Below are 27793 nucleotides of genomic sequence, written 5' to 3'. Positions count from 1 at the left end.
TCAAGCAGAGAGGAGTTCTGGGCCTCCGGCTGATATCCGAAGACCAGCACACCAGACGCCAAACGAGATTGAGCTGACTTCAGTGCCCCTCGTGTTTGGAGAACTTCGCCTGGTGCTCTGGGCTGGACAAGACGGAATCATGGGCCCGTATCGACGGGACGTGGCATGTACTGAGCGGGTTCCTGCATATTCATTAAACGGGTGTTTAGACTTATCTGCGCTGCTTACATCCCGTTCAGTGGTCCATGCTGCGGCCTATCGGTCGGGACTTTTTCTTTTTTCTCTTCCATTTTCATGCAATATGATTTTTCAATAGCATGATATGCGTGTGGTATGGAGGTATTCGTACCTTCTCTGATATCTTGGATCACTCTACTCCAGAACAAGGAGGATGAGAGTGAAGATAGGAGAGTCAAAGGCAAACAAAATGCATGTGGAGATATTCGAGGAAGATTGACAGAGATGAGATAAGTCTTGTGTAATCTTCCTGCCTCTTATCATGTCTCCGATCTCTTAGCAGGTACATGTATGTCTAAAGGAGAACGAGCCTTTTCCACCCTGCACTGGGATGGGGCTTGCCTGTGTTGCCTATGCATCGGACGGCTATCCTTGCTTTGATTATACGTGAGCTGTGCTACCTCGGGCCGGGCAGCACGATGTACTGCCGTGAAAGTCCAGGTTTCACATTGCTGTCCTTGTCAAGACCAGTCCGTAAAATTTTGTGGCTCTGAGCCGTGGCTACATTCTCTCGCCGTAAATCAGACTTCAAATGCACATCTCTGGTTCCCAGAAACAGCAATGGCTCGCAGCAGGCGTAGCGAGTATGGAGTAACGATGACCGCCAGCATCGGCTCGAGCTCGAGCTCGTCGACCACGTTCCGCCTCCTCCTCTTCCTCGTCTTTCTGCTCCTCCACGGGCTGCTCATCCCCGCCGTGTCCGCAGACTGCGAGTGCGGCTACGCGGCCTCGATCGGCACGGGCCCGGACGCGGTCGAGCACGTCTTCACCGACCTCATCGAGACCGACTTCTCGCGCCTCGCGGACGTGGCCGCCAACACGGACTGGCAGCGCCAGGCGTTCAACCTGAGCCGCGAGCGGGCGCGGGGCGCGTACGGCGAGATGTTTGCCGTCGAGAACATCGCCGCGAACCCGAGGAAGGGAAGCGAGGGGGAGGAGCAGGAGGGGGAGGAGGAGGACGCGGGCCTGCGCCTGGTGGTCAGGAGCGACGTGGTCAACGACATGGTGCCCGTGGCCGAGATCGACACCATGAGGCTGGACGTGCTGTACGGGACGTTCAGGGCCGGGCTGAAGATCACGGACGTGCCGGGGACGTGTTCTGCTTTCTTTTGGGTGAGTTTGACATTGGCATTGACCTGGACATTCGCATCGCATCGCATCGCACATGGGCTTTCCTTTCGAAACGAGAAGAAGAAAGTTTGTTGGCCACTTGACTAATACCGGTCGGTCGGTTGGGCAAAAATGGCAGTACTACAACGACACCCAGGAGATCGACATGGAGTTCCTCTCCAAGGACTTCAACGCCGCCAACGGCACCTTCCCCGTGAACCTGGTCCTCCAGTCGAGGCGGGCCGCCGAGTCCGGCTTCGACGCGCAGCGCGCGGGGACCTTTGTCCGGGCCAACCTGCCCTTCGACCCGACGCTCGCCTTCCACGAGTACCGCATCGACTTCCTGCCGGGCCGGGTCCTCTTCTACGCCGACAACGTCGTGCTCGCGAGGATGCAGGACGACGACGACGACGACCAAACTGGTGGCCACGACGATGGCGACCGCTCCGGCTCCGGAGAGGTTGCTGCTGCTGCTGCTGCCGCTGACGCCGGTCCCGTGGTGCCGCGGCACGCGGGCCACCTGGTGCTGCAGCACTGGAGCAACGGGAACCCGCTGTGGTCGGGCGGGCCGCCGGCGCCGCGGGGGGCGGGCGGCGGGCGCGACGCCGTGACGGCCGTGGCGTACGTCAAGGCGTACTTCAACTCGTCGGCGGGCCGGAGGCAGGAGGACTGGCGGCGGCGGTGCGGCGGCGACGACGACCCCGGGCGCGAGAAGAAGGCGGCGGCGGCGGCGGCGGCGGTGTGCCGGATCCCCGAGGTCACGGCCGCGAACCTGAGCGCGCGCGAGTTCTTCTTCAGCGCGCACCCGCGGATGGTGCCCAACCAGACCGTTTCCAGGAACGGCGGCGGGCGGTGGAGAGGGGGATCTGGCGGCGGGGTGGTTTGGTCGGCGTTCTTGTTCACGGTGCTGGTTCTTGTTGTTGTTCAGGGGGGGGAGATGATGTTTGGTGCTTGGTGAAAACGAGGTCCTGGCTTGCCTTCTTCTTGTCTGTCTTTGATTAGGACGATAGAATGCAGGCGTTTTGGACTTTCTCACTACAAAATGGTCTGTTTATTTTATCCTTCTGAAAAGGAATATGTCTTGGTCGCCGTGTTGCAATCTCGGCAGCACATGTTCCAATTCGTCGAGGAGGTTCATACAATGTAATTATTACATTGGCACGACGGGTGCCTTACTATTGGCTCCGTTTGCTTCGTGCAGCTTTTCCAAGCAGAAATCACCATTGTATGTCGGCGTCTATGTACTGGTGATGATGGCGGATGGGTGTACAGGCAATAACCACACACACACACTCACTCTTCTTTTCCCACGATGCAACGCTGCAGAACGGCAGATGAGCACATGCATGGCGGCCCCCCTCCCCCACCGCAAGAGGTGCAGGTGTGCGACTGCAGCATCATGGACTTCGTCCGGCCGCTGTTGCATCGGTCATTCGGGGGGAAGAAGAACCGCTCTTTTCATGTAAAGAGTTGGCAAGTCGAAAGTACGCAGCTGCTGGGATGCGCCTCTAAAATGGGGCATTTCCTCCGCCCTTCTCTCTGGTCACGCACGCATCAGCGTTGTCGCAGATGAGGCTCGGCGGTACATTTCGAGCGGGAACGATGGGTTGGACAGAGACAGTGGTCGAATCGGGGCATGGCTTCGATCGGATCGCGTGTCACGCTGGCCTCCTTTACCTTGGAGACAGACGGCATGGGATCGTGTGTTAGTATATCCCGACGGTGTGTCCCGCCCGTCACGAGCGCTGAGCAAGTCTGCGCTTCCCCGCAATCAAACTGAGACAACTAGTGTTGGGATTCGTTGTCAAAAGTGTACCTACCAGAGAAAGTCATGGTGTGTTGTAAGTTAGTTACCTTGGAGTTGGGATGGAGGGGAGGCGACATTCGGACCCTGGTCCTGTGAAGCAATGCATTTCATTTCCTTGGCACGGTAGTCTCTCGTCCGCCCAATCGCTCACATCCACTCAACTTGACCTGTTCCTGGAGACCCCGTGTGTTGTCCTTGTTAATCCCAGGTTTTTGTTGATGATCCTCCAGTTAATAATGATCCATCCATGCCATCATCCTGATTCACCTAATCCTGGTGAACTATACGTGGGTACCAGCTGCTCCGGAGATTCTATTTGTCTTCTCGACACGCCACAAAGCTGGCTGGCTGGCTGGCTGGCGACCCTTTTGGTCGAGACACGGCTTTCTATTGACGTCAATCAAGCCATCTCAACCCTGCTAATACTATGCTAGACCAAGGCCTCTCGCCCCGGGTTCCTAGAGGGTACTGTCCACCTGGCTCCTTACATACCCTTGCATCCCGTCAAAGGCTGTCGTCAGAGAGTCAACCACCCTCCATCTCGCCCTTCCCAAACTGTCACGCATGGTAATCATGGCACGGGAGTACCGTTCCTAGAGTGACTTGTCGTATTCGAAGACTGATCGACGTCCTCGATTAGTCTACACAGGCCCATCATGTTGCTTTCTAGCACTTGCAAGGCAAGATTCCTTGACAGGACATGCAGAGGTTGGATGGTAAAGGACGCGGAGCTCTTGTCGCTTTTCGTTCATCACGCTTCCCCCCTTGTTCCTTTGGCAAGCCACCAGATACGCCACGCCTCGTCACGAGCTGAGTCTCTCTTCCCAAGTTGGACGAGCACATGGGCTTGTCAGCTACATCAGGGGAGGGCTTCCATAACCACTCTCACCCGGTTTACCCCCCTAGTCGCATCTTTGAATCCCTGAGTGGGTTCGGCGAGACGGACACCTTTCTCTTTATAAAGCACTGCCTCCTTGACCCAATATATGGCTATCTGCACTCACTCAAGCATAGTGCTATCCATCCGGCCGTTGTATCATCACCAGTAGAATCAAGTTCCCTTCCTCTCTGACCGCCCCCTTTCCGTCCGTAGCAACAATGGGCTTCTCATTCGACAGCCTCTTCCGTCCCCAACAACAACAAAAGGTTGTCGAGGAGCAGCCGCCGTCCAGCAACGCCGTGACCGCAGCAGCAACAACCCCCGCGACCACCCAGATCTCGCTCAAGAACACCACGCCCTCGGCCAATGTCTACGTGACGGTGACGGGCCTCGACACGAGCAGGAACAACGCCCGCTGGCTGCTGCAGAGCGACGGCGCGACGGGCTACTGGCCCGCGAGCCCGGGCGACGACCACGCCGCCCTGGCCGCCGACTGCAGCATCGCCCTCGGCGGGCCCGGCAGCTCCCGGACCGTCGCGGTGCCGCACCTCGCCGGCGCGCGCATCTACTTCTCGCGCGACCGCCCGCTGCACTTTGAGCTCAACCGCGGCGGGCCCGGCGGCGGCGCGGCGCTGGTCGAGCCGTCCATCACCAACGCGGCCGACGCCAACTACGGCGTCGCCTGGGACTTTTGCGAGTTCACCTACGACGACCGGCAGCTCTTTGTCAACATCACCTACGTCGACTTTGTCAGCATCCCGACGGCGCTGCAGCTCGAGAGCGAGACCCCCGGCGCCGCCGTCCAGCGCGTGGCGGGCATCCGCGCCGGCGGCCTCGACGACATCTGCGCCCGGCTGCAGGACCAGCAGGCGCGCGACGGCGCCGGCTGGGGCAGCCTCGTCGTCAAGGCGCCCGCCGGCGGCGGCGGCGGCGGCAACCTCCGCGCCCTGTCGCCCAACTCGGGCATGGTCCTGCAGCCGGGCCTGTTCGCGGGCTACTACGAGCCGTACGTCGACGCCGTGTGGGCCAAGTACCGCTCCGCCGACCTGCGCGTCGACACGCAAGGGTCCTGGGGCGTCGTGACGGGCCGCGTCGGGGGCGGCTCGGCGGGGGGGGAGGACACGCTCGACTTCCCCGGGGTGGGCTCCTTCCCTCGGCCGAGCACGCGCGACGTCTTCTCGTGCGACACGGGCGCGTTCGCGCGCTACGCCGCCAACGGCGACGAGATGGGCAACATCACGGCGCGCCTGGCCGCGGCCCTCAACCGCTCGACGCTGCTGCTCAACGGCGACCAGCCCGACGGCGAGCGCGCCGAGACCTTCTACCCGCCGGGCGGCGTGACGAACCACTACGCGCGCATCCTGCACGCGGCCAGCGTCGACGGCCGCGGGTACGCGTTCCCCTACGACGACGTCGGCGCCGAGGGCGCGCCGGACCAGGCGGGCACCGTGTTCGACGGGGCGCCGAAGCTGTTGACGGTGTACATCGGCGGGTTTGATGACGGCGGCTCGGCGGCGGTGGAGGCGGCGGCGCAGGGCGCAGCCAAGGCCGAGGTGGCGGAGGCGGCGACGGCGAATGTGGTGAAGAAGGAGGAGGAGCGGAGTGGGGGAGATGGCGAGGAGGAAGGCGGAGGCAGGCTGAAGGCGCGGCTGGCTTCGGTGCGAGGGTCGGTGAGGAGGGTCCTGAGCCGCCGTCTGGGCCCGGGCCGGCGGGCTCAGAAGGTTGCCTGAGCGCTTTGACGGTGGCCAGGTGGGCTTGTTGTTGTGACGGTACGGTCGATGATTGCCGTCTAGGTCTCAGTCTGTGACCACTTCGGAGTACTGGGATCTGGAGACATAACCTGAGAGGCTTTCATTGGACAACTCTTGTTTACTTGCTCTTGTGATCATCGGGGCTCAAATATGGGGAGCTTTCTGTTTGCTCTTCCGTAGCTCATGTCAACCATTCTGCACAACCCTGCCTTTTCCACAAAACGCGGGCCTTTTCATGTAATTGGGTCCTAGGTGCCATGGCTAGTCAGTCGAGATCGCAAGGACTCCTATTGAACGGGGCATACAATAGAGGAGCTTGACACCGCATCAATACTGCCGAGGACATGATGGAAATCTTCACATGCTTACATATTTCTTAGTACAAAGAAAGCAGACAAGCAGGTGGCAGGTGGCAGGGGTGCCGTTCTTGTCAACTAAGGGATTGAAAATACAGTGCTCGAGCTCGTGCTCTTGTTTCCCAGCTTGATGGCTCGAGCCGTTGTCTCAGGGCTATTAGCCTTGCCCGTGCAGAGCCTACCCGCGGCGGTGGCACAAGGACCTGTCCGTCTACTGCAACCGTCGGCCTGGCCTCCTCGCGTTTCTCTTCTCCAGTCTCATTGAACAGGGATCTATGCCGGAAAGCCGTCTTGTAGATCAGCTCGTTGATCGCCGCCAGCTTTGTATTCTTTTCCTCGAAGTCTTCATGCTTGTCCATCCAGTGGTTGCTAAGGAACATATAGATGTCCTTCCTCATCCTGAAGGTGTCGTAGGCTTTTTCAAATGCGTCCCCTTCCAGTGTTTTGTCTGGAATAGCAGGGGGGTCTGGACGCTCTCCAACAGGCTCAAGAGTTTGATGTCCATCTGGGTCGATGTACTCCCAGATGCCTTCTGCTTCAGCCTTCAGGTAGATATACAAATACCACGTATTCCAGTCCGCATTGACGCTGAGAATCACCTCCTGGTCCATATCTAGGTCCCCCTTAGCTAGTGATATTGCAGGGGAATAATTGAGAGGGTTGATTGAGTGGTGATCCTGCTTGGGCAAGAGATCGGTTGGGTCGTCGTCGTATTCCGGATGGTTCTGGCCACTTGCCACCAAATCTTGGTGTGGAAACCCGCGACTCCACGGTCTGAATCTCGTGATATTTGCTCCGGGCGGCTCAATCGGGTGTTAACCGGGCTTAGAACTGTCGACGAAGGGCCGGATCAATTCGTTGAGGTGTCTGATTCTAAAGGACTAAAGAGGAAGGGCTGCTAGGACCAGCCCATCCTGGCAGTTCTGCTGTAGCATCGCCTTGCTCCACCCTGATTGGCCCGATGCCACCGGCGCAGCCAAAAAGGGGGTTTGCCCACGCCAGCCAATCATCTTACAAGGATGCCGGTCAGACCCAGCCCGTGAAACGAGAATACAGGGGGAGGTCACGTAATTGGCCGACTGGGCACCGTCCGAGCTGGAAGAGACGGCCATTGAGCTCGCTTGGAGTCCCTGGTGTCCGAAATGGGGGAATTTCGGGTCTCTTGGTGCCACAGGCCAAACAGCTTGCGGAGAGCCGGTGTTGTCCTCAGACTACCTCGTTACCCCCGGCAGCTCATTGACGAGCCGGCTGGCCATTCCCAGGCCAAGCCTTGGACCGTGCGGATGACGACTAGGCGAGACCCTGCTTTTGGAGAAGGTTATTTGCTCATGCGGTGTGCTCTGTAATGTGCAATCTTGGTGGAGACTTGATGCCGTTGGATCCTGCGCGCGCCCGGCACGAGGTAGACTTCTCGTGCCAATATGGGGCTCCAAGATACGGATGGTGAGATGCCACGCTGATGTTGTATTCTCGCAATTCGTTTAAGATGGCTTTGGTCCCCTTTCGAAAGCTTTCCTTTGGGGCAGGGAAACACTCACCCTCTTAGCAGTTGAGATCTCCGGATCGTATCTTCCCACTGCAGTCGCTCTTTTTGATACTCCCGAGGAGGTCCCGACGAAGCTGCCCGGCACTCAGGCGCAGACTGCCACTTGGCTCCTATACACTCATTTCAACACGCTCGTTCTCTTTCTCAAGTCACTCTTTTTTGGTATCCACAATGCGCTTCTCGCACATTGCACCGCTCCTAGCATGGGCCCTCTCCTGCGCCGCCAGCCCCGCGCCGCTGGTCATGCCCATCTCGCCGGGCCCGTCATCGATGACCGAGCTCGAGATGCGCGAGGCGCTGGAGCTGGCGACCCGCACGCAGCACCTCGAGAAGAGGCTGAGCGCGGACTTTAGCATGGACAAGACGTGGGACAACGAGGTGCTCTTCCAGGGCTCGTACGTCGGCCACAGCGGCGACGGCCCGGACAAGGAGCACGTCTCCCTGGCCGTGACGTGCCGCGAGTGCTACACGCGCGGCACCGTGACGGCCAGGCTCACCGACGAGAGGATCATCGACCCGGCCGTGCGGCTCGACTTCCGGGGCGTCGAGGCCTACGTCGACCTCGAGGTCGCGGCCAGCGCGGGCGCCACCTACGCCATCAACCTCTTCACGAGCAACTCGCCCGTCGGGCTCGGCTTCCCGGGCCTCAGCGTGGGCGTCGTCTTCTACGTCGACCTCGTCTTCAGCCTCGACGCGGCCGTCGACCTGACGGGCGGGTTCTACGTGCGGCTCGCCGACGACGCCTTCCTCGAGGCCAGCATCTTCGAGGGCGCCGTCGTCGACTCCTTCTTCCAGGGACTCACGAGCAAGTCGATCCCCATCGCCGTCCGGGCGGGGCGGGCGACCTTCAAGGCCGACCTGCGGCTGCGGGTGCAGTGCGGCGCCGAGGCCGACGGGCTCGTCAGCCTCGTGGGGCTGGGCGCCAGCGCCGTCATGGGCGTCTACGCCAACCTCATCGAGTTCGTCGCCGTGCTCGACTCGACGCCCGAGTGCCCGCTGCGCGCGCGCGAGTGGTGGGACCTCAACGTCGGCGCCTACGCGCGGCTCGACGTCGTCGTCGACTACAGCACCCTCGGCCCCGTGCCCACCGTGTCGACGACGCTGCTGACGGCGCCGACGCTGACGCAGTGCCTGGGCGGTGCTGGCGGCGCGGCGGGTGCTGCGACGCCGACGTTGGCGCTGCCGGCTGCGTCCTCCTCGCCCGCCGAGATCGGGGGTGTCGTCGGCGGGTCCGCGGCGTCGAAGGCATCGACGGCTGTGGATGGCCTTGTCGTCGTCGTGACGAGGCCGGCGCAGAGCATCGTCGCAACAACGGGCACCGCGTCGAAGAACGCGATCATCCCGACCATCACCGCCGCCCCTTCGCTGCTGCTGTCCTCCACGGGCAGCACGGCCAAGTTCCCGCTCGGAAACTCGTCCGTCCCGACGGCCAACGGCTCGTCAGTCGACCTCGTCACCTCAACCCTCTACACGACCGCCACGTACACCCTCACCGCCTGCGCCGCCAACGTGGTCAACTGCCCGGCCGACCTCGCCTCGCAGGTCGTCGTCACCCGCACCGTCGACGTCCTGACGACGGTCTGCCCCGTGGGCGCCACCATCACGGCCCCGCCGGCGGCGGCAGCGTCTCCCGTCCAGTCCGTCGCGGAGGTGCACAAGGCGGTCATCACCGACGTCGTCACGCTGGTGCCGTGCAAGACGCCCGTCGTGGAGACGTTTGTCGCCCCCTCGCCGTCCCCGACCGCCACTGCCAGTGCCACTGCTTCCAAGCAGAAGCAGGAGCAAGCGGCAGCGACGACGGCACCAGCCGTGCCGGTTGTCGTGGGTGGTGCTAAGCAGGCGCAAGGGCCCTGGGCCGGCGCCACTGGGTCGACGCTGAGGCCGGCGGCTCACGGCACTGCTCGGCCGAGTGTCTCGTTCGCGCCAACGGGGGCTGTCGTTGGCGGTCCGACTGGTGCGCCGGTGGTGGCTGGTGGTGCAGTTCTGTCACGGGACAGGATGTACATGTGGATGGTAGCGTTGGCTGCGGTGGTTGTGGGCGGTGTGGTGGCTTGAGGGGATGTGATATGGGCTTCTTCTTCTTCTTCTTCTTCTGTGCATATATCTCCTTGTCTTGAACATAAACATACGCCTATGTCTGATGATGATCTTTCCACTTGGAGGGCTTGAAGAGGAGGGAGATAATGCTAATTGTACAGTCTCGAGAGGCCATTCAGACGGTCCGAGTGACCCTGTAGGCTCAACTCATCGGTGACAAATAATACCTCTGCACTCTTGACCATCCTGACCAACATGATCCGATCTGAGAGAAACGACTTGAGCGTGACCCCAAGGACAAATCAGTTTTAAGCTCTACAGCTCTGCAGCTACGATAGCTAACCGAAGAAACCCCACTGGAGCCGCGATAATGGCGGGGTTATCTGGGTCGACAGTGGGGCCTTCCAGAGCTTCCTCTGCGCCCCCCAGGAAGCTGAAGTCAGTGACGTAGTTGGGTGAGGTGAGGGGCACAGCATTCGACGTCATCTGGGGTGGCAGTCTTGGATGGCGATCAGAAGCTGGCATCCCCACACCACACACAGTCGCCATCAAACTCCAACACCAGAACAGTTACTCCTTTGTATCTTTGGCGAGGTCCTCGCCTTTTCGGTCTTTGGGGCAAGAGAGCACCCTCGGTGTAGCCGGGATGGGATGTCGATGTGCTTCTGATGATGCTGTTATAGCAACCTGTGCTGTTAGTCATCCCAGTGCATCCAAAGTATCCAGAATGGCATGTGAAGACGCGAGAACACCTTTTACATTACGCGAGCGTGATCTGGACCGGTAACCACAATAAACAGGTAGCTGATCTATGTGAGGCATAGGTACGTGCTTCCGCATCTACAGCGAACAAGGGTCCGCCAAGGATCTCTCTCCTCCACCACTCCCATCCTGCCCATATCGGGTCTAAAGGGTACATCGGCCGGCCCTACCAAGCTGATCCGGATCAGCTTCCACAGAATGGAACCTTGGAAAAGGAAGTGCCCCCCTTACGTAGTCTGGGTGTGGCTCGCAAGCAAACAGCCATCATAGCCGGTGGGGCGTCCAGGCCGCCGGAGAGCCGAGTCGTAACCATCATCTATCTTGGTGCTTGGTCTACCCTCCCTCCCCTCGGACCAACTAGTCGTACACGCACGTACAGGTTATGTCAGGGTTAGACCGAGATCTGGGCCTGTGGCTGATCAGATACAAGGACTGATTGTGGGAATAAGCATCACACCCCCGATTCTTCAAGCTTTTGACTGGTCGAGGTGGAGGCCGGCCTTGCCCTTCCAGGCTCGGGAGACCTGCAGCAAAGACGTCAGAGGTTGCGGCTTTCCACCGAGCATGCCCTCTTGCACTCTGCCAGGTGCCTTTTCTTCTTCTATCTCTTTTGGGTGCTTGTTCACAAGCTACGGCTAGTATATTATGACTAGGCATTTCCTCGATCCCTTCTCTTTTTCCCACTCTTTCCCACCTACTCATATCATCCTGTGTTAATTAATCTTGATACCCCCCCGTTCCAGTTCCTCGCCAGTCCGGACACCTCATACCCCAGAACCTAGAACTGCCTCTTTACCTTCACCGTGATACCTCCCTGCTCTGCAAACCTGCCACCGTGTTAGCCTACAGCCCACTTGACCAGCATTGACCACCTTGAACCCCGACTTCGCAATGGAAGCTATCAACAGCCTCGCAAACACCGCCTCCAAGGCCATCTGGGGCGAGCCCAACCAAGAGGAGCCCGTGTCTGGCGTCAAGGGCGACACCTCCAAGGGCGAGCCGTTTGACGCTGGCAACAAAGGTGGTACGTGCGTCTTGTCTCTCCGCATCCCCCAAGAACACCCAAGCCTCTTGGCTCGCCCCTACCAAGCTTTCGCCAAGCATGCAGCTAACACATCTCGATGAAAACCAACAGAGTCTATCCATGTCCTCTTGCCCAGACGCCGGCCAAGAAACATGGCAGTCTTTGGTAAACTAGCAAGGAGAAAACACTAACATGAACCCGAACGGAACAGAGGAGCAAGACGCCCTCAACTCCGGCAGCACAAACACCACCGCCACCGCCACTACCACCACCACCACCCACAACAACTCTACCGCTGGCACCGGCACCGGCACCGGCGGCCCCACCGAGACCAAGGACTCGTCCGTCACCGCCGGCGACAGCACAAAGGCCCAGAACGACGTCCGCGACCCCTCCAACCCGCAGACCGACGAGGCCAAGGCCGAGGCCAAGAAGGACGTCGACAACGACACCAAGTCTGCCGGCGGCGGCCTGCCCGGCAAGGACGAGATCAAGGGCCCCGGGCCCAAGCCGCTCGACCAGGTCGCCAAGCAGCACGGCGGCGACGCCGGCAAGGCTTCCTCGGGAGAGGACGTGAGCAAGACGGAAGGGGCCGGGCAGCAAAAAGCACAGGAGGAGGAGGACGATGATGGCCCGCAGAAGGTCAGCCACGGCGAGGGCACGGGCGAGAAGTACGTCAAGAGCTCCGGGCTCAAGGCCGACGGCGGCGACTTTGACGCCGCTAACCCCGGCGCCGGGCGCGAGGCGGACCGTAAGTTCTTCCTTATTCTACATCACAGAGCTCATAAAAGATGGGCCGGGCACTTTTGACGGGAATAAGCCCAAGGGCGTGAATGAATACCCTTTTTTATTTATTTTGCTAACATACTGAGCGCCCAAAAAAAACAGGCCTCCTAGAGGAGAAGGGCGTCCACACGGGCGGTGACAACCACGTCGGCGCCGGCGGCCTGAACAACAACGCGGACGGCAGCAGCAGCAAGGACAAGTCCGGCGCCGGCGGCCGCGACTCGTCGCCCAAGGAGACCAAGGAGAAGCGGAGCCTGAGCGAGAAGATCAAGGCCAAGCTGCACAAGAATTAAACACGTTTGCTGCGTGCGTGGAGGAAAGAGAGAGTGCTGGCGTTGTTCATAACGAGCAACGGGCGGTGTGTGCGTCGTCTACAACATCCGGACGAGACGCGCGCCCTTTTCCCCTTTCGATTTGTTTGTAAGCTTGTATTAGCAACAACCTCTGTAGAATTTTCCTCTCTCTCCAGTTGGTATGACCTGTAATGGCAAAGTTTCTCATCATCACTTCATCTCATCAAGCTTCACTGATAATCAATCACATTGTGTGAAAAAGTCGAACCCGTTTTCCCATTTGCCATAATCCCATCTGATCAATCTGTGCTGTTGTCCTTTCTCTGAAGAACCTTCCATCCTCCCTGGAACGCCCTGGTTGTTTCAATCTTGTAATTTCCCTCTCGATCATCCTTTGTAATATCCTGCAAGCTGCATGTAACGGGTAGAACGCATGCAGATGCTACAAGACCCAGACCCTTGACAAAGGAAAAAAGAAGAAAATCCACAAGAAACGCCTCCTCCGTAAAAAGACATGACTGCCATGGGGCCAAGCCGGCCAGTCCTCCCTCAAATTCCCTCCCCCAAAGCCCCTTTGCCCGCAGCCTCGCACCGGGCATTTTATGCTTCTCGGCCAGGCCTGCATGCAAGGGGTTTTCTCTCTCTTCTTCTCCCAAATGCCTTCCCCCCCCCCCCCCAAAGGAGCTTGAGCTCACTCATTTCCCTATTCTTCCTACTTCCACCCGGGGACACGCTCACTGCTGCCTCTGCAGGTCGCCTTCGTAGACGGGGTGCAGCATCAGCCTGGTCGGCAGCGACGCGCTGCTGCGCGCGTAGCCCTGGGACCAGTCGTAGCCCGTGGCGTACGCGAACGTCTTGCCGCCGTCAACCTGGCTGAAGGCCGTGGCCGTCACCGCGACGACGTCGTCGTTGTCGTTGTTGTTACCGCCGCCCTCGGACTTCTTGCTGTCGGTGCCGGACGAGGACGACGAGGACGACGACGACTTCGGCTTGACGTCAAAGGTCTTGGTGCGGACGCGCATCTTGCGGTTCCAGAAGCAAAAGGTGCCGTCGGAGCCGGCGGTGGTGAAGATGTCCTCGTTGGTCGGGTGGAAGTTCATGTCGTTGACGGCCCAGACCTTGACCTGGCCCTTGACGACGGCGCTCCGGTGGCACCGGAAAGTGAACGAGTCGGAGCCATCCCTGTTTCTAACACATCAGTAAAATTGACATCTCTTGTGCCTGTCCTGACGGTCAGGCAATGTTGTGCGCTTCTGCCTTACTTGTCGAGCTTCTCGTCAACGGTGTTGATGGCAGCCCTGCCCTCGATGCTGGCCGTGCCCCAGCCCTTGCCGTTGGGGAAAGCGGCGACGACGCGCGTCTGGTGCGCGAGCGCCGACTCGCGCGAGCGCAGGGGCCGCGTCGGGTCCGCCGCGAGGTCGACGAGGTGGACCGCGCGGTCGGCCGTGGCGACCACGAGCAGGTCCTTGGCGGCGTCCATCGCGTAGACGCGCTCGCCGCAGGGGACGGCGGCCAGGGGGCCCGAGGCCGGGTCGGCGCGCAGGTCCCAGTAGCGCAGGGTGCGGTCCCAGGAGCCCGTGGCCAGGACGGGCGAGGAGGAGCCCCGGACGTCGACGAAGCGCGCGCTGCGGATGGGCGCGTCGTGCGCGGCGAACGAGGCCGTCTGGCCCGATCCAGCATCGAGGAGGTGCACCTTCTTGTCTGCGCCGACTGCGGCGACGATAGATCCATCCTGTCGTGGGTTTTTTGTGTGAGCAAGGGACGCTATATATATATATATGTGTATGTGTGAGAGAGAGGGAGAGGGGTAGTAAAGGATACTCACCTATTGTACCATTTGTATCTCTTATCTTTTTTTTTCTATTCCCATATCACTTCATTTTTTTTTCTCAAGTTTTGTTTTGTTTCATCATCATCTTCAAGGATGACGATGTTTTCCACCATCGTGTTGTCGATTTTTTGAGAAAGCTGTTGTTACATTTGAATTAGATTCAGTCACTTACCTTGTACCAGTCGCACGCGAACAGAGGGCCCTCGGCCGTGATCTGCGCGAGACCGCGGGCGGAGCGGTCAGTCGAGTTCTTGGCGGCGCTGCTGCCGGTCACGTCGTAGATGCGCACCTTGCCGTCCCAAGAGGCGGCAGCGAGGTGGTTGGCGACGGGGGACCAGCGCACCGCCGCGATGGTGTCGGCGGCATCAGCAGGCACGGCAGTGTCATTGGCGGTGTTGCCCTGGCTGGGGACGGCGGTGTTGGCCGTTGTCTTCTTGAAGTAAGACATCCTGCTTGCCGTGCTGTGCTGTTTGATGAAGAACGAACTTTGCAAAAAAAAGGATGGTCTTCTTTGACAGAAGATGTTGGTGTTTATGAAAGCGAGAGGGAGTGAGATGCAGGCTGACGAGCTGAGAGATCTAGGTAAACGCGCTTTTGTAGGCGGTCCCACTTCGGTTCCCCTGCGTCGGGTTTATTGACTGACACTTTTCCCCCCAGGCAGCAGCAGCAGCAGCAGCAGCGCACGCTTTGCGCCTATTGTCTGTTTGCAGCCAGTCCTCTCTCACGTCGAGATCAGTTCACCTTGGAATCAGATCAGACCAAGTCCTGTCCTGGAAGTGCACAAAGTAAATTGGAAGTCATGTATGTCTATGATATGTCTATGCCTACTACACCATCCGTGCCGCCTCGGCATCTTGCACCCAACCCAAGGAGACCTGGAAAGGTGAAAGAAAAGGGTATCGAACCAAGTCTATATGCCACTCATTCCGGACCCGATCATCCCATTCTATAATATAAAAGGGTTTCCTCCCCTTTTCAAAAGCAATCAGTTCGCCGCCAGGATCTCAGCCGCATCAGGCGACGCCATATGATCCTTGCGCCCGTCGTTCTGCTTGAGCAGCTCGGCCTCCTTCTCCCGGATCTCCGCCTCCCGCGCCTTGACGTAGCGGCGGTAGGTCGCGTACCGCAGCGTCGCCAGCGTGATGAAGGCCATAAACACGATGCCGATGACGGCCCGCCGGATGAGCACCCACCGCAGCTGCTCGATCTCGGACCGGGCGTCGCTGTTGAGGTCGACGCTGATCTTGTACGCCAGCTGCTGGATCTGTATATCAAAAGTCAGGCATATTGTTTCAGACAAAAAGACGATAGATAATAGGACGAGAGGGAGGGAAAAAAAAAGACATACAGCGCTGTCAGCAGCCTTCTGCTCCTCCCTGACCGCCATCTTGCGGTCGTTGAACATGCCCTTGACCGTGTCGTTGAGCGTCAGCAGCTCCTGGTTCAGCGACTGCGCCAAGATGTCCACCTCGTGCTGCAGCGTCGTCCGGTTCTGCCGCAGCAGCTCGTCCGCCGCGCGCCGCCCGTTGTGCACCTCGGTCCCGAGCTCCGAGCACGCGGCCCGGAACAGGTACGTCTCGTTCTCGACGTCGCTCTTGCTCACGAGCCCGGCCTGCGCCATCTCGAGGTTCTGCGCCAGCAGCGCCCGCACGGCCTTCATCGCCGTGATGGCCTGCGCCCGCGTGTACCCGCCGCCCTCGAGCTGCTTGACGAGCGAGTAGCTGTCAAAGTGGTGCATGTACGGCGGCGGCGCCAGGTGCGGCGGCCGCCTGTAGCTGCCGTTGCTGCCCACGCCGCCCTTGTTGGCCACCGCTCCGTCCTGGTCCTCCGATGATGATGACGGCGGCGGCTCCCGGCTCAGGATGGTCTCCATCGGCCCGCTCGTGCTCTTCTTCGCGCCCGACGGGGCGGCGGGGGCAGGGTCGGTCGGCGCCCCGAGCTGGATCACGGGCGGCGGGTCGAGGATCCTCTGCTCCGTCTTGGCCGGGTCGGCACTCGTATTCGTGGCAGCAGCCGCAGCCGCAGCCGCAGCGGCGCTCGCAGCGGCCATCGCCTCCTTCTCAACCATCCCATCCGCACTGCTCTCAGCCGCCTGCTGCTGCGCCCGCTTCTGCTCTTCCGCCAGCGACTCCGCGTCGGAGGCCCCCACCGAGGCCTGCGCGTCGTCCACCTCCACGTCGCCGTCGCCGTCGCCGTCGCCGTCGCCGGTAGTCGCCTGAGCGGTGGTCTTGTTGCTGGCGCTGGCGGTGGAACCGGTGCCCAACGGCGTCGGGTCGACCGCCGTCCCGTGCCTGCGCGTGTAGCTCGACTGCTTGGGCGCCGTGATGGACGCGAACGAGGCCGCGAGGCCAGACGGTTGGGCGGGCGCCCGCAGCTGCTTCTGGCAGCAGCGACGACGGCACGAGCCCCACGTAGCCTGGCCGACGACGGCGGCAGACTTCTCGCCGCCGAGGAGCCCTCCCGCGCGGAACAGATGCGGGTAGAGAAAAGTTAGCTTGGTTGTAGACATGGTGGCGGTGAGGTCATCGCGGACTGTCGTCGTCGTCGAGTTGCGTCAAGAGTGGGAAGAGTCCGCGTCGGGCAATTGTGTTCTCTGTCTTAATCCATGGTCGCTGTTGACGTTGAACGTGGGCCTCCTTGTAAAGATCTTGGATGCTTGCTAGGTATGCAGGAAGATGAACCGGCCTAGCTACGTAACTGCGCCCATACAACAACCGAGAAACCGGCACCTGGGCCCAGCACGTGCCACACCGCAGATTAGGCACTTGCTATGCCGGCATTTACCGAGCAACCCACTAGCGGTAAGGGAGGTACAGGTGTCCGAAAGGCCAAGATGGATCCAATGAATTGACCAGCAAAGGGAGAATCTCTCGTAGATAGACTATGAATAGATCTGAAACTCGAGAGCAGGTAGATCATGAGATAGATAGTCTCGAAAATGGACAGTCGCACCGACCATACACCCTCATGGGGTGGTGCACAGACTCCTAGCTCGTTCTGATCCGGGTTACAGACTCATCCCAGTCATCCCACACAAGCTCTGATCATGACACACAAGCTACGCTCCTTGATATCAGAGCAAACTACCTGGGTACTCAAGCGCTGAACTACTCAAATCCGCTGTATTGTATTCGCTATCGGTCGTCACTATCCGCCGACCTCTAGATCTCGCCTCCCCAGCCTGCATGCCAAATCCGACCTGTGCTCAGGACAATGGCAACCATGCTGGAGATGACCGTATTATAGCTAAAGTAAACTGTACCATGAATGACGATGATTCACCCGAGCTCCTCCGGTTCCCGCGCCTGATATAACTGGAATTTCTGCCCAGTAGTCCAGTATCCCCAAAACCAAGAAACACCCCCGATACCACAGCATGCCGAAACCTTGTATCGTGATGCCGGGCTGTGACGCCGACGTGCTTATCATCCCCTGGCCCCCATCCCGGTGTTGTGAACCGTAGTCGTTATCCCCAATGCGTCATGTCGTTAGGTAGGAAAAAAAACATGTCTTTGGTGTTTGTGCATAGCCCCTCCATGTATGGAACAAGACAAATAATTACGAAAGAAATGGAATCTGGAAGGATCACGTCCCTTCCTAGTTGCCGTCGGCTTGGATCTGTGGAGCAGACGATCCAGCCGCAGATGCCGATTTGACCGGCTTGCTTGCGTCCAGTGCTGTCTCCTCTGTAGCGCTAGCATTCGTGCTTGGGGGTCCGCTGCTCTGAGGGGTGTTGGGCTCCCTGGTCAAGCCTGGAGTAGGCACTGCGGTGTCGATCTGGAGAGGAGACGGCGACGGCGCCGCCGTGTTCTCATTTCCGGAGCGTTGAGGTTGCTTTTGGCCATGTTGCACACCCGACTTGGGCCAGAGCAAGTCGGTGAGCTTTTGGAGAGCTGAGCCGCGCCCTCCGGAGTCCCTCTTGATGTTGACCACAAGAGTCCGGAGAAAGTCTTCGAACTCGTCCTTCTTGGGTCCCTCGAGCTTCTTGGTGAGTGTCTGAATCACATAGTTGCCATACTGGTCTCGGATGAGATCCGTCGTCTTCTGCTCATCGGTGAGCAACTCGTCGGCTACCTCACACCTCGTCACATTGCTGCAGTTTGCCAGACAGATCTCGACCACGTTCGAGGCGTGCTTGTTCTTGCTGTACTTGGGCAGGTTGCTTCTGACAAGAGCAACGACTTGGTCGCGGTCCTTTTCCTTGCCAACCTTGACGATGTTCTGTACCACATAATTGCCATACTGGTCGTCAATGAGGCACCCGAGTTCCGGGAGTAGCTCGGCCGCGAAGAAGTCCTTGTCCTCCTCCGATCCGTGTTCCATGACGCGCTGAACAACGCGGCAAGCAAACTGTTTGCGAGAGAGTGCCACAACATTGTTGCGGAAGGTCTCCATCACGAAGCCGATATGTTCACGCGGGACCGATTCGATGATCTTCTGGACGACGTGGTTCGCATGCTGGTGGTCAAGGAGCTCCAAGATGCTGTTGTGCTCAGGGGTGTCAAGCTCCTTGGCGAGCTCAACTTGTTGATCAACCAGGACGTGTTGAATAGCCTGAATGTCAGATTAGCACTGTGGTCTCGATTGAGGGTTATACAGAAGGGGGGGGCCTACCGCCTGCACACATCGGCATGCGTACATGCCCTTTGCCATGGTGAACATCTTGCCTCTCAGCAGCCCAGCCAACTCGCGCTTCTGATGCTGCGTGCCATGCTCGAAGAACTTTTGGATCACGTAGTTGCCGAAGACGTCAGACATGAGCTGCAACCCGTTCGGATAGATCTCTTCGAACAGCATGTCTTTCTCTTCGGTCGAGGCTGTCTCAATTCTGTTTTGCAGCCAACGAGAACCAGCTTGGTCCCCACAGAACACCACAACATGGTTTTTTATAGTCTGTTTTGCGGTGCAGTCAGTATGCTGCGGATCACTAGACAACGATTCGAGAGCGGTCCAAAGTGCTTACCTTGAGCTCCGCCTTCTTGTTGTACTTGGAGTTCCTCTTGAAGTCATCAAGAACGTCGTCCTGCGGCTTGTTCGCTTCACGCGGACGAGGGGGGTGGACGAAAGCGGCGGCGTTGCCGGTGTAGGCATTGGGGAGCCAGGCCGGTTGGACCTGACCCGGCGGAAGCTGACCGGGATTGCGGAACGGTGCTGAGATGTACGGCATGTACATCCCGTTTGTGTTATAGACAGGAACAAATTGCTGGTGGATCGGTGCCGGTTGGCTGGCCTGGCCCATCACTGGCGCATTGAAAATGCTCCTTTCCGACTCCAGAGGGAAGGATGACTCGATCGACGATTGTCGGTGCCAGGCGTCGGAGACAGGTTGCACAACATCATTTGAATGTGACGAGGTACGCGCGAGGCGACCCTGGCCGGCAGCGTTTGCCCGCTGATCTCCGGGCAGGGGGCCCTGGGAGAAAATGCTCTGTTGAGGTTGATATGTAGCGGCGTAATCGCGAGTGCTAGGCCGTCCCTGGCTCTGTCCTTGCCAGGCTGGGGTGCTGCCATTCAGCGGGAAAGACTGGGCATGGTTCATTACATGATGGCTCCGTGAGGAGCGCGAGGAGCTGTGTTCCGCAGACTCGTGGAAGGTCAGGTTCTTTTGGACACCAGCCGTGAGCCCATCTATGTAAGCCCCGCCATGGCCATTGGTCTGCAACGGAAAGGATGCTGATCCGTTCAGCGAGGGTCGAGGAACTTGTGACGAGAGCACCGCGTCGGACCCAATTGGGTTGAAGGGGTTGCTTGGGTTGCTGTACGAAGATGAACCGTGATATGGCTCAGCTTCCCCGTGGCCGAGTAACGCCATGCTCTGCTCGCGCGAGTGGTTGCTCCCGGTGAAGTCACTGCCCTGTGATCCTCGATGTTCGCTCACATAGCCTTGCCTGGCGGCATCGCCCAGGGAAGTCGCGCTGAAAGGGCCGGCATTCTCCTTCTCATCGGCCAAAGGGGCCTTCGGCATGTTGTGCGAGGAGGTGTTAGACAGAGGATTCGCCCGGCCGTTGGCGTTCCCGTTTTGAGAGGCCATCCTCATTTGTGAGTTCGCGTAGAGGGGAGCCGAGCTGAATTCGGCCCGTGACACGACATCTCTGGTTCGTGTTGGGGAGGTGCTGCCAGAGGCAGACCTCGTGGAAGGGTCTTGGAGAGCTGCCCAGGAGTCGTCGGGACGATGGACCCAAGGGTCGCGTGCGTTGGAACTGTTGAGCTGGGACAGTTCGCCGGGGCCTGCTGCATAGGTGAGCAATTGATCAGCCATGCGGGCTGTGGTACATGCTACACATACCTGCTACCCGCTGGGTCTCGCGAGGTGGCTTCTTAGCCCATATGCTCTGTGAGGAACTCCATGTCTCAGTGGGGTATGCGTCGAGTGCGCGGTGGGTAGCACGGAACATCTTAAAATCTGAGGCTTGGTAATTGGGGAGTCGGCTTTCTCGCTATGTTTGGTGGAATCCCGTTAGCTCGGATACGCCTACAATGAAGGCATATACTAGACAAGGTGCCAACAACATGTGGGCGGCGCGACTCACGTTCGACATATCTGCAGTATTTGATCGACAAGGTCGACAGATACTCGGTAATACAAAGAAGTGCTGCCGATAGTGATGGTGTATGTAGCAGGCCGAAGCTACGACTGCTCAAACTCGGACCCTGCGGGGACGGGACTTTGCGAAAGACTGGTATTCAGTTTGAAGGTTGGTCTCGTGGCCAGCGAAGACGGGCAAGATTCACGAAGGCGATTAGGTCGAATATATGCAGGCCGTCGTCTGAGCAAAGACGGGTAAATCTATTCAGCTGAGGAGAAAAGGTCCGTCAGCAAGCAGGTCAATTGGCACAAGCTCGGGACGAGCAGAGATAGGGTTGTAGGTTGAGGAGGAGGGGTGTTCAAGCAGGTTCTGCTCTCAGCGGGAAAACCCTGAAGCGGGATGGCAGAGAGATTGCTTCTTTTGAAAGCGCATGCGGGAGCTGACCTCTAGAAATCATAAACCCTATCGACAAGCAGGTGGTAAAGGCAGGAAAGTGCAGAGACGGGCGACGAGCATGCGACGAAGGCAAAGTCGGAACCAAGAGCGTAAGCACAGCTCAACTTTGAGAAGAGAGTGCAGCCTAGCTACTGCTACACTGGCCGGGCTGCAGTATGGCGGGAAGGGCCAATATTTGCAAGAATGGCTGGCTCTGGCCACGCGGAAAAGACGATGATGGGCAAGGCGAGGAGGAGAGAAGAGGTAGAAGAAGAGGAGGAGGAGGAGAGGGAGGACGAGGACGAGGACGAGGGAGGACGAGGACGAGGGAGGATGAGGGAAAGTAGCCGCAGCAGCAACAGCGCAGGGCAGGGCAGGTAAGGTATGCAGGAAGGCGGCCAGAACGATATGTACATAAGTTGGGGTCGATCTCAAGAGGGCGTGTGAAAGGCTGGAATTTGCCATTTCGCGATTGGAGTTGGACTGGCGCTGCACTCCAGTCTCCACCGCCGCCTACCAACTAAGGCAGAGCCAGCACGACCAGCACGAGCCCGTCCCTCCCTCCCACCATCAGAAGGGCGGGCTGCGGGCAGGAAAAAAAAAAAAAGGTCACAAGAGGACAGCCTGACCAGACCAGGCAGGCGGTAGGGAGCGGCAGCGGCAACAGCAGCGGGCCCCGACAAGGGTAAGAAAGGTAAAATAAAGGTAAAATGTTGGTCGGTAGCAGGCCAGGGAAGCCAGGGTAGCGGGGCTACAGTGGAAGAAGGGAAGGGCTAGGGAAGGGCTGGCCTAGCTCGAGGCAGCCCTGAGGCCAGACACGCAACCGACGCAGGGGGGACCTCCAGGCCATGCCAGGCCCCTGGGTTTAGTGGAAAGCCAGGGAAGGGATACCGGACTGGCGCAAAGGTGATCCACAAGCTCGACTTGGTGAAAGTCTTTTTGCCAGAGACAAACACGGCCTTGGTGGTGGGTGAACCAGACTCGGTCCTGCCAACACAACTGTGGCCCCCACGGGATTCGATGCAAGACAAGAGAAGCGGGAAGTGCCGTGAGGAAGAGGAAGCAAGATGACGAGGGGAAAACAGACTAGAAAAGTCTACATACCCGAAGCGGTGGTCGATGCTGAGCAGAGAGGAGATCGATGGAGCCGGGGACGGCGTCGTGGTTGTCTTCTGTGCGTGAGGGAGAGAGCGAGTAAAGGGAACTGGCGAGGATGACTGCAGAATAGCGAAAACGGTGGTTAGCCCCCAAGATTCTCCCTGGTCCAGAAAAAGCAGCGATCCATCGTTGCACTGACAACTCGGTGCGACTTCAGGCAAGATCCCGCACCGGCTCGCTTGATTGTTGCCTGGTGATTGGGCTCGCTGAGGGTTGTGGTATGCTTGGTGCTCACTGTTCTCGTCGACGATTCGTCGAGATGCTGCCAGCGAGTGAGTGTTCGGGCTGGTGGCGTACTAGCTGCCGCACTCCGGTGCTTTCTTTTGCGGATACCACTGCTTTCTCCTCTTCCAGGGCCAATCTTCTTTGGCCAGGACGGAGTGCCGGGTGGGTAATGTCTGAAGGTCGCAGAGAGAAGAATACAAGGCGGAGGGGAGAGGCGAGGAATGTAGAAGACAAAAGAGGAAGAGGAGCTTCACGAGTAGATATACCTACGACGTAGTTCGTAGTTCGGCCAGACGCCGATGCACGAGGGAGTCTGGGGTAAAGCTGAAATGAACTATGCAAGGCGCCTTTGATTGCTCGGGATAGTATTGATGGCTACCTGCTTTAGGTAACTCCTTGCAAAGGGGATAGATGATCCAAGGGCGTCGGATCCTTGTGGAGGATACGTGCGAGGGATATGTACGCGGTCTCGGTGCAAGATATTTGCAAGACAGAACCTCCCTTCCACACCAGGGAGGGGACCACAAGGCTTTTTATTCTCCGAGAGAGATGGATCTCATGGACAGATTGATTGCTGAAAAGGGCTCAACCATGCCTGCTCCTGTTCCCAGGAAGGAAAACCCTCTTCTAAAAGCTCAACCGGAGTTCAAAGCTCGAGATACAATGGATGGCTCGTTAAGACGAGCCCATGGACGGAGATGACCAGAGAGTTTCTTCCTTGGTTCCAACGGCCACGGTATTTCTTCCACGGGGGAAAAGCACCGAGTTGAGCATGTTCACTAGACTCCGGGACAATAAAAAGAGCAATCGGACTCTCCTACAAAATGGCTTTTACACACTCACTTCTTAGACTAGTTACTTGGCGAACGCCGTTGGATTCGCTTCGTGGTTGATGCTGGCTTGAGGCTCTTCTTCCCTTAAACGACGAGCAAGCTGGCCCGACTCGGACTGGGTGTGTTTTCCTGCTCTTTGGCCGAAATCGTGCAAAATGTACATAGCTAGGCATTGTGAGTTAGACAAACCTACGACCCATCCGGGCGACGGCCTGTCAAGGGTCCATCTTCGGAGAAAGCATCTATTCCAAGCTCCTGTGTAAGTCGTGGTCTGTGGATAGTGGCAGGCCCTCCGCCCCACGGCCCGATAGAGACGGAAGTCAAGTAACCATCGAAGGCCGTCCGTCGGGTCGCAAGCGCTGCCTCGCCCTTGATTGGCCTACCAGGAAAGTACGACTTGACAAAGATATGGGGTCATCTGCTCACTCCATGTAGAGGCTCCTTTTCTTCTTTCCCATGGAATGCGGTTTAATATCCAGCGCGACACTTTGAGGCCTGGCCCGCCGTGGACCATCTGCCAGACGAACTTGGTCGCAGACATACTGGGACCTAGGCACGTACGAAGTGTCATCCAGCATGTGGCACTGAGCATTGACTTCTTCAAAGGCTTTACTCCGTAATTGGTACATAGGGGGCAAGAGGACAGAACAAGACAGGACACAGCCAGAGACGATACACGCGACCAGATTCTGATCGCCCACTCCACACTCTCCAAGGGAGGAGCCGTCGGCCCACAGCACTCTAATTTGCGACCTTCGTACTCTGCAGCTCAGCGTGCCAGGGCGAAGATGATCTTGCAAACCTGCTCGAAAAGAGGCGCTATTTGCAATACCAGGGCGCCAAAGCAGGCTACTTAAGGCACGGGAAACCGAAAAGAGATTGACCAAAAGCAAAGTTCTTGTCGAACTAGGGAAAGGCCCATCGTGGCAATGTCTCATTGAGATTTGACCGGTGGGTCTCCTTGAAGACTTTCTCGGTACAACCTCCTTCATCCAAACATTGAACGAGCATGTTGATTTTGCCCAGGTTACATGGTTGACACACCCACCACCCACCCCGTGGGCGAAAGTCGAAATGCGAGCACGCCAAGATGATGGGCACTTGGATCCGGACACTGTTCCACAGTCTTCCACAGAGAGCCCACCAGAGTTTCCCATTCAGGATACTATGAGGGCGTCTGAGGGCGTCTTTATTTAAGCCTCAGCGTTCCCGGATCTTCTCCTCCTAGAGAAATGCCCTCCCTCCATCCAGAAACTTGCCCGCAGTGTGCCGGCCACACAGGACGCCTTGGTGCTCTGGGCACGAGTAGTCTTGGGTATCAAGTCGTCCTGCCCAGGTTACAAGCACCACGCTGGTGCAACGGGCCGAGTAGGCACGTGCCAGTGTGGCCAGATCGCGACCCAGGTGAAGCAGTTTCTGCACGAAGACCAGTCCGACGGCTCTTCAGCCACCGGACCCGCGTCCTCAACCAGGTTTTCCCAGTGCCTCCATCTTGAAAAAAGCCCGCTCCAGTGACCGCGTTTCCGCCCGCAGGATACCAATGATCAGGTCCGGAGCCGGGCGCGTGAAGCCAGAGATGGAGAGCGTAGGGGAGATACCGGTGTAGTTCGTCACCGCCGAATCCTTGGGCTGCCGAGAGTGTCTGCCGCGGTCCAGTTGCAGTGGGCCGTGAGCACCTTCTGCCACGTCCGCTGTCAGGTAACTCTGGTACACACGCACAAGTCCAGGAGGTCAGCCATCGCACACTCGGGCCATAGGTCAACAGCTGAGCAGAATGACCCCTTCAGAGGCGTGGCGGTGACTCACCCACACCAGCGCCTGGTGGTATATGCTTCCGAGAAGGGGAGCCTGGCCAGGACCGCCGAGACCGCGGCGCGCTGATGCGGAGTACCACGCGAAGATGGTTACCATGTTGCTGCAGATCCGGCCCGTGGCACTGGTTCCAGCGGTCCACGACGAGGGTGGCAAGCGCCTCTTGCCAAAGTCTTCCCAGGTCCGCGAGCAGAGAGGATCTCCTTGCTAGCGCTGAAGTGTCTACCTTCGCTCGAGTCTGAAGGGCCGATACAGCCCAGATGATGAGCTGGAAGTGAAGATCGTGAGGGTCGATTGCCTGGGGTCCACGAACATGACCATCAAGGATTGGACACTGGCATTGCTGGAGACCGCCTGGATTGATCACCGATGAATGTGGTCATGGGGTCCGAAGCCTCAAAGAGTCGCCGGTGCCAGATATCCAGTCGATGAGGCAAGTGCCCACCCAACTGTTGTCTCAGTAGTGGGCAGGAACAAAACAAGCGGCGGCTGCAAAAGCTGTCTACTCATCGTGGTAGACAGCGATGCCGAGCCGAGAAGACTCTAACCAAATAGTGCCCTGCCAAGTGGGTGTCTGAATGGTTGACGGAAGTTCATCAGGAGCTACCTCAATCTTAACAATCAATATCCTTGTCACATCCTTGCCCTAAGAACTCGGAAGGGCTATCCCACTACCTAAACCCGATGGGCTTGAAGGATAGTCAAGTACTTCTGTTAGCAGTCCGTCAACTAATATGACCATCACTTGCCTGCGATACAAAGCAGAAGACACGACCCTGTGACGAACCACGGCAGATTAGTCCAATAGAATGCTACCACTTTGAGCTTGCAGCTTCACATGGTGCCGGCCTCTACCCTGCCATGTTCCTCGTCGTCTTGATAAGTTGCCATTCGAGTGGGACAGAGAAGTCTTTTGGTTCTCACCAGTTGCTGATACCGCCATCATCGACGCAACCACCTCACGTATCTTTGATAAAATCAATGCCATCGACATGGCCAGCTGGTATACGACGCGTCCAACCTCATCATAACTTGCCCATGCCGGCTCTTGTACGGCAAGTTCTACATACTGCTTCCCACCAAGCTGGTCTTTCTATCAGCGATTCTGAACTTGGAAGCATCATCCTCTATTGACATTGTGTCAGGGACCGCTTCGCACAATGTTTCATGAGCATGCAAGTAGGTTCTTACGTCTTCGGCGCAATACAGCAGACATTGTATTCAACTAGTCTTGGAATTCCTCGACAATCAAGGACTATGGCGCTTGATGGCAACTTCAAACTCAGCATGGAACATGTACTACAGCCAGCTGTCATCTCGATAAGCCCCGAGGGGAAGAGTAAGTTGAGTGCAAATCTGTATACGGGTAACTACCTTGCTGGCCATTCTGGACTTGGCCGCAGATAAGGGTTCAATAGTGATGCTGAGTTTATAATTGTCAAGCATGTCGTAGACGATGTGGCCACCAATATCCAGGCGGAAATTCACACGTGTTGCCTCGTTATGCAGAATAGTGAGCTCACTTGAAGCCCATCAGTGCCATGAAAACTTCCCATTGGAAGGAGATCATGCGTAGCAGCGAAGCGTTCATGGCAGATATAACGAACACCAGGGCATTTGATGAGCATTGCACATGAATAGCGGAGTTATCAATAATGGAGTCCGAGATAGACCGGATCCTTGCCATATTCACCCGGCTTGCCGAAACTCCAGTTTGCTCCTTTCGAGCTTGTTTCCGACGAGCAACTGTTGGCCGTGGCCGAACAAGTCTTTCGCAAGGTGCAAGAGGATCGGCAAACTGTACAACATCTTTCCAACAATGAGCAGTAGGGATCGGCGGATCGCTGCAAAGAGGACGGTTTGCCAACATGGAGACCCTTGGCCGACTCGAGGGCGAGCGTGAGAAGCTGACCAGACGAGCAAGGCGCATCAATCTGCTCTGTATGACGAAGGTCGAGACAGCGGTGAGAGCGCAACTATAAGATCAAATGAGATATGATCGAGTCCAACATTCCGAGGGTGAACAAAGCCATCAATGGTGCTGAGACAGCATCACTTGCCACATACTTGCTCCAAACAGAGCCACTCTGGGGCCCGCCGGCATCACACTCGCCACTCGTCACGCATTGCTGGTACGAGGTTGGGCTAGTGCCCGGACCGGCCGGAATGCTTCGCAAATAGGTATTGAAAGGGATCGGGGCTGACGCGGTATTAGAGGTATCACAAATGCCGCGACGCCACCCGCCCCCGGATTGATTTCGGGGATGCCGCAGAGCCACGCTACACGGCCACGGTGTGAGCAGCATAGCATGGTGGGAGAAATTGAACGATGACATAAATACTGGAAAAAAGACAAGGACAGAAGACATTGTTTGCAAGCCTA

The 27793-nt window shown here is 58.0% G+C and overlaps 8 protein-coding genes across 8 annotated transcripts; 4 read left to right on the top strand and 4 right to left on the bottom strand.

Annotated features, from left to right (window-relative positions):
• Positions 1 to 834: 834 nt before the first annotated feature.
• E0L32_004261 (uncharacterized protein) lies at positions 835 to 2305 on the top strand (the record flags this gene model as incomplete). The annotated part of the gene is made up of 2 exons (XM_031138652.1): positions 835 to 1350; positions 1505 to 2305. 2 exons carry the CDS (start codon positions 835 to 837, stop codon positions 2303 to 2305), a joined length of 1317 nt encoding a protein of 438 aa, XP_030997274.1.
• A 1947-nt stretch (positions 2306 to 4252) lies between these two features.
• On the top strand, positions 4253 to 5764 carry E0L32_004260 (uncharacterized protein; the record flags this gene model as incomplete). Its single annotated transcript, XM_031138651.1, has 1 exon — positions 4253 to 5764. The coding sequence occupies one exon, from the start codon at positions 4253 to 4255 to the stop codon at positions 5762 to 5764; it is 1512 nt and encodes a 503-aa protein (XP_030997273.1).
• Positions 5765 to 6215: 451 nt separating this feature from the next.
• E0L32_004259 (uncharacterized protein) lies at positions 6216 to 6752 on the bottom strand (the record flags this gene model as incomplete). Its single annotated transcript, XM_031138650.1, has 1 exon — positions 6216 to 6752. One exon carries the CDS (start codon positions 6750 to 6752, stop codon positions 6216 to 6218), a length of 537 nt encoding a protein of 178 aa, XP_030997272.1.
• A 1106-nt stretch (positions 6753 to 7858) lies between these two features.
• E0L32_004258 (uncharacterized protein) lies at positions 7859 to 9742 on the top strand (the record flags this gene model as incomplete). Its single annotated transcript, XM_031138649.1, has 1 exon — positions 7859 to 9742. The coding sequence occupies one exon, from the start codon at positions 7859 to 7861 to the stop codon at positions 9740 to 9742; it is 1884 nt and encodes a 627-aa protein (XP_030997271.1).
• Positions 9743 to 11377: 1635 nt separating this feature from the next.
• Positions 11378 to 12589, top strand: E0L32_004257 (uncharacterized protein; the record flags this gene model as incomplete). The annotated part of the gene is made up of 3 exons (XM_031138648.1): positions 11378 to 11510; positions 11722 to 12261; positions 12399 to 12589. 3 exons carry the CDS (start codon positions 11378 to 11380, stop codon positions 12587 to 12589), a joined length of 864 nt encoding a protein of 287 aa, XP_030997270.1.
• Positions 12590 to 13323: 734 nt separating this feature from the next.
• On the bottom strand, positions 13324 to 14868 carry E0L32_004256 (uncharacterized protein; the record flags this gene model as incomplete). Its single annotated transcript, XM_031138646.1, has 3 exons — positions 13324 to 13771; positions 13852 to 14321; positions 14593 to 14868. The coding sequence occupies 3 exons, from the start codon at positions 14866 to 14868 to the stop codon at positions 13324 to 13326; spliced, it is 1194 nt and encodes a 397-aa protein (XP_030997269.1).
• A 537-nt stretch (positions 14869 to 15405) lies between these two features.
• On the bottom strand, positions 15406 to 16929 carry E0L32_004255 (uncharacterized protein; the record flags this gene model as incomplete). The annotated part of the gene is made up of 2 exons (XM_031138645.1): positions 15406 to 15684; positions 15769 to 16929. The coding sequence occupies 2 exons, from the start codon at positions 16927 to 16929 to the stop codon at positions 15406 to 15408; spliced, it is 1440 nt and encodes a 479-aa protein (XP_030997268.1).
• A 1088-nt stretch (positions 16930 to 18017) lies between these two features.
• Positions 18018 to 20815, bottom strand: E0L32_004254 (uncharacterized protein; the record flags this gene model as incomplete). The annotated part of the gene is made up of 4 exons (XM_031138644.1): positions 18018 to 18974; positions 19035 to 19313; positions 19384 to 20651; positions 20707 to 20815. 4 exons carry the CDS (start codon positions 20813 to 20815, stop codon positions 18018 to 18020), a joined length of 2613 nt encoding a protein of 870 aa, XP_030997267.1.
• Between the last annotated feature and the right edge of the window lie 6978 nt (positions 20816 to 27793).

The sequence above is a fragment of the Thyridium curvatum genome (assembly GCF_004353045.1).
Source record: "Thyridium curvatum strain D216 chromosome Unknown NODE_20_length_475153_cov_84.797782, whole genome shotgun sequence".
NCBI classification, from domain to species: domain Eukaryota; kingdom Fungi; phylum Ascomycota; class Sordariomycetes; order Thyridiales; family Thyridiaceae; genus Thyridium; species Thyridium curvatum.
This window is presented reverse-complemented; position numbering and strand designations above follow the sequence as displayed.